This window comes from Fulmarus glacialis, unplaced genomic scaffold (genome assembly GCF_000690835.1).
Source record: "Fulmarus glacialis isolate BGI_N327 unplaced genomic scaffold, ASM69083v1 scaffold21891, whole genome shotgun sequence".
NCBI lineage: Eukaryota > Metazoa > Chordata > Aves > Procellariiformes > Procellariidae > Fulmarus > Fulmarus glacialis.
In genome coordinates, this window is record NW_009192394.1 from 1 (window position 1) to 2999 (window position 2999).

The following is a 2999-nucleotide window of genomic DNA, read 5'->3' on the forward strand; positions in this document are numbered from 1 at the left end:
CTGCCTGCCGGGTTAAACCACGACAAGAGACCAAGTGGAAAGCAACCCAGGGGGACAAGCAGGAGGTACGAGGAAGAGTTCATGCCCTTCATCAGCTCTGCAACTTCAAACGGAGGTAAAACTGACACTGGGAATCAGGCAGGTCTTTTTCCCAGGGGCAGGGCTGGTGGTGGGCTCTCTCCCTCCCTTGTGTAGCACCAGTCCAGTTTGTCACAATAAAATAACTATGCGTAACTGAAATCCCAGGGAATCATTTAATATATGTGCTTGAATGGCTTACTGTGTTCCACAAAGATGATGCACCTTTACTGCGGTGGCCTTTACAGACTTACAAAGACAACCAGATAGGAGACAGGAGAACTGGGTGAAGTTCTCTCTCAGATAACAAATGATTTTATAAGGAAAAGCAGATAATTGTACGAAAAAATACAGTTTAGGAGAGATGGAAACTGCATGGAGCTCTTTGATAGATCCGGTACCCTTCATATAACCATCTTTTTCAATATACTTGGAAATGTCAGGTTGCAACAGGGCAGCTTGTTAAAATTCTCGGTGGATGCAGCAGCCTTGACCAGCACCACCAGGGTATGTGTCTGCAGGAGATGCTGGAGATGCCTCAGTTTCCACCACTCGCTGTGCAGCGCTGAACCCTGGACAGTGAAGGTAAGTGAACGAAAGCCAGCTTTTTTAGAAGATTATCCATAAAACTGGAGGTTAGTACTGAAGAAACGTGTATTTCTCTGTCCGGGGCAGGGAAGGAGAGGAAATTCCAAAAAAATGTCAAAAAGCAATTTCAGAAATGCCAGAATATTTATTTTAAAGATTTCCTAAATGAATCATTTTACCTTGCATTTTGAACTGCATTTTTGTGGTTTAGTAAAGGGTATAAGGTTAAAAACAAGTTAAACAGAAGGGTTGAGTAACCCAAAGGCAAGCAAAACATTTCATTTCAATTGGAACTTAATATTTGGGGTTAACCCAGAATATTTTCCAGCTTCTGCTTGGTTTTTTTGCCAGCCTCCTCTTCCTCCCTCTACCCCCACTTCACTGTTGCTCGATCCAAGCCATTTTTTCCCCAGATATTTTGATTCAGCCGCATAACCCAAGCAGTCATTATTCGCTCCACAGCAGCGATCTCCTCGTTTCCAGCTGTCCTCTCCACTGGCCCGTACTCACAGCAACGCCGCTTACTGCGAACATCGTGTCTCCACCTTCAGTCCATCCAGCCGGGGGGTTTCAGCCCCACCCGAGCTGTGGCTTGTTTCTTCAGCACATCCCTCTCACCCCGAGCCATGCCACTAGAAATCCTTATCAAAGAAGTCATCGAAGAGAGAAACTCTCTCTGTCTTGGTTCTCACAAGCGTAGGCTTGCGGTAAAACTTCTTCTCTTCCCTTTCCCACTCCTCGGAGCCCTCCGTGCTGGAGGTGTCCCAGAACAGATCCCTTGCCCGTGACTCCCTGCAGAACCACAGGTTAACCTTCCTGCTCTTGCCTGGAGAAAGTTCAGACCCATCATGCTGCCTGGAGAGTCCTCTATCCCACGTGTTTCCTTGGGGAGAAAAAAAAAAACCCATAACTTTGGGGAGCTGCATGCCCAGTCCCCTAGAGTTTAGCTGGAAATGGCTATGGGCAGCTGGAGGCACGTAAAGAAGATCCTGAGAGATCCCCGTAAGACCAGACCCCATGCTCGGGGCTGGGCAGGGTAAGGTATAATATACTCAGGATTATATTTGGTGAAATTATAGAGTCTGGCCAGAGGCAGTATGGTTTTATCCCCAAGAAGAAGAGAGCTGACACAAAGAAACACGAGGGAATAGGAGCAGCCAAGTCTGTTCCCCTTTCTTCTGGTGAAATTTCACCGGCAGACAAGTTTTTCACTGATTTAAGCGTTTTTACCCTCGGTGATACATTTCCAGCCCGTGCCAAAGGTTGTCACGTGCAAGCAAAGCTCGTGCCTCGGGGATGTCAGTACAAAGTGGTGGCTGAGATTCGCTTCCATTTCCCCTTCGTGGGGACAGTAATGTCACCTTGTGTGCCTTGGCATCTCCAACCCCCCAGCTACGTCCGTTCCTGCCGCTCGCCCATCCTCGGGGCGTGCGGGGGAATGAGAAGCCCCTGCTCGGTGTTTGCTGGCACCGCTGGCACGCAGACCGTGCCGTGCTCCCTCCTGCGCTACGGCGTGGGCTGCAGCGGGGAGACATGCCCAAGAGATCTGTCACCATTAAATTAATTTCACCTGATGTGTTTTCACGTCAGACGTTGAAAGTAACACGGAGCCATGGCTGGAAATTGTCTAACCGGGAACATCTCACCTTAATTACACATCACCCAGAGGGATGCAAATCTGCAATGGAAATTGCCTGGCTCTGGGCAGTGGTTTGCATATAAAACTAAACCTAAAAAATGAGTAACCTCAGCAACTGTAACATTTACCCCATGGTCCTTTAAGGATGGCAGGAGTCCAGAGGCTACACCATGCAAGGTATTGGTGGACCATGCAATGATGAAGCCAGGAGCAAATCTCTGGCAGCTGTTGCTCAAGCGGCTCATTCTCCATTTCTTTCTCCTGCTGAGCTCACTTCCAGCTTCCCAACGTGCCCCAGGGTGCTCTGCCAGAGGAGACTTACTGCAAGGTTCAACACCCCAAAATATATGTGGGTACCCTTCTTCAGTCCTTTATGCACATCAAGGGGAAGAGACAAGGCTGACTGTTCTCCCAAAAAACAGTCTCACAAGGTCCCTGAAAATAACCAGTGATTTCAAATCACCCAGGTTCCCCTTTTGCTGCACGGGAACATCACACTTCCATTCTCCTGAGCTGAAAAAATTGAGATGTAACCAACCTGGTGCAGTAGAAGAGCTCTTCTGAAGCCCACCCTGCTTGACGCCAGCTGAAGATTTGAGCTGGTCATTTGCACCACGGTCGTTGTGCCCTGATATATTTTGCCGGGGAACCACGCAGTTGTGTACCCACTGATGACTGCAGCTACCAGCGGTTC

The 2999-nt window shown here is 48.6% G+C and overlaps 1 protein-coding gene across 1 annotated transcript in view; it reads right to left on the reverse strand.

Annotated features, from left to right (window-relative positions):
- Positions 1–1298: 1298 nt before the first annotated feature.
- The window catches only part of LOC104083549 (chromosome unknown open reading frame, human C14orf105), a gene marked incomplete at its 5' end in the record, with an annotated part of 4061 nt that continues 2360 nt past the window's right edge, over positions 1299–2999 (reverse strand). Inside the window, one exon of the mRNA XM_009587060.1 lies at positions 1299–1549. Within this exon, the coding sequence (XP_009585355.1) occupies positions 1299–1549 (251 nt within the window). The remainder of the gene's footprint in view (positions 1550–2999) is intronic.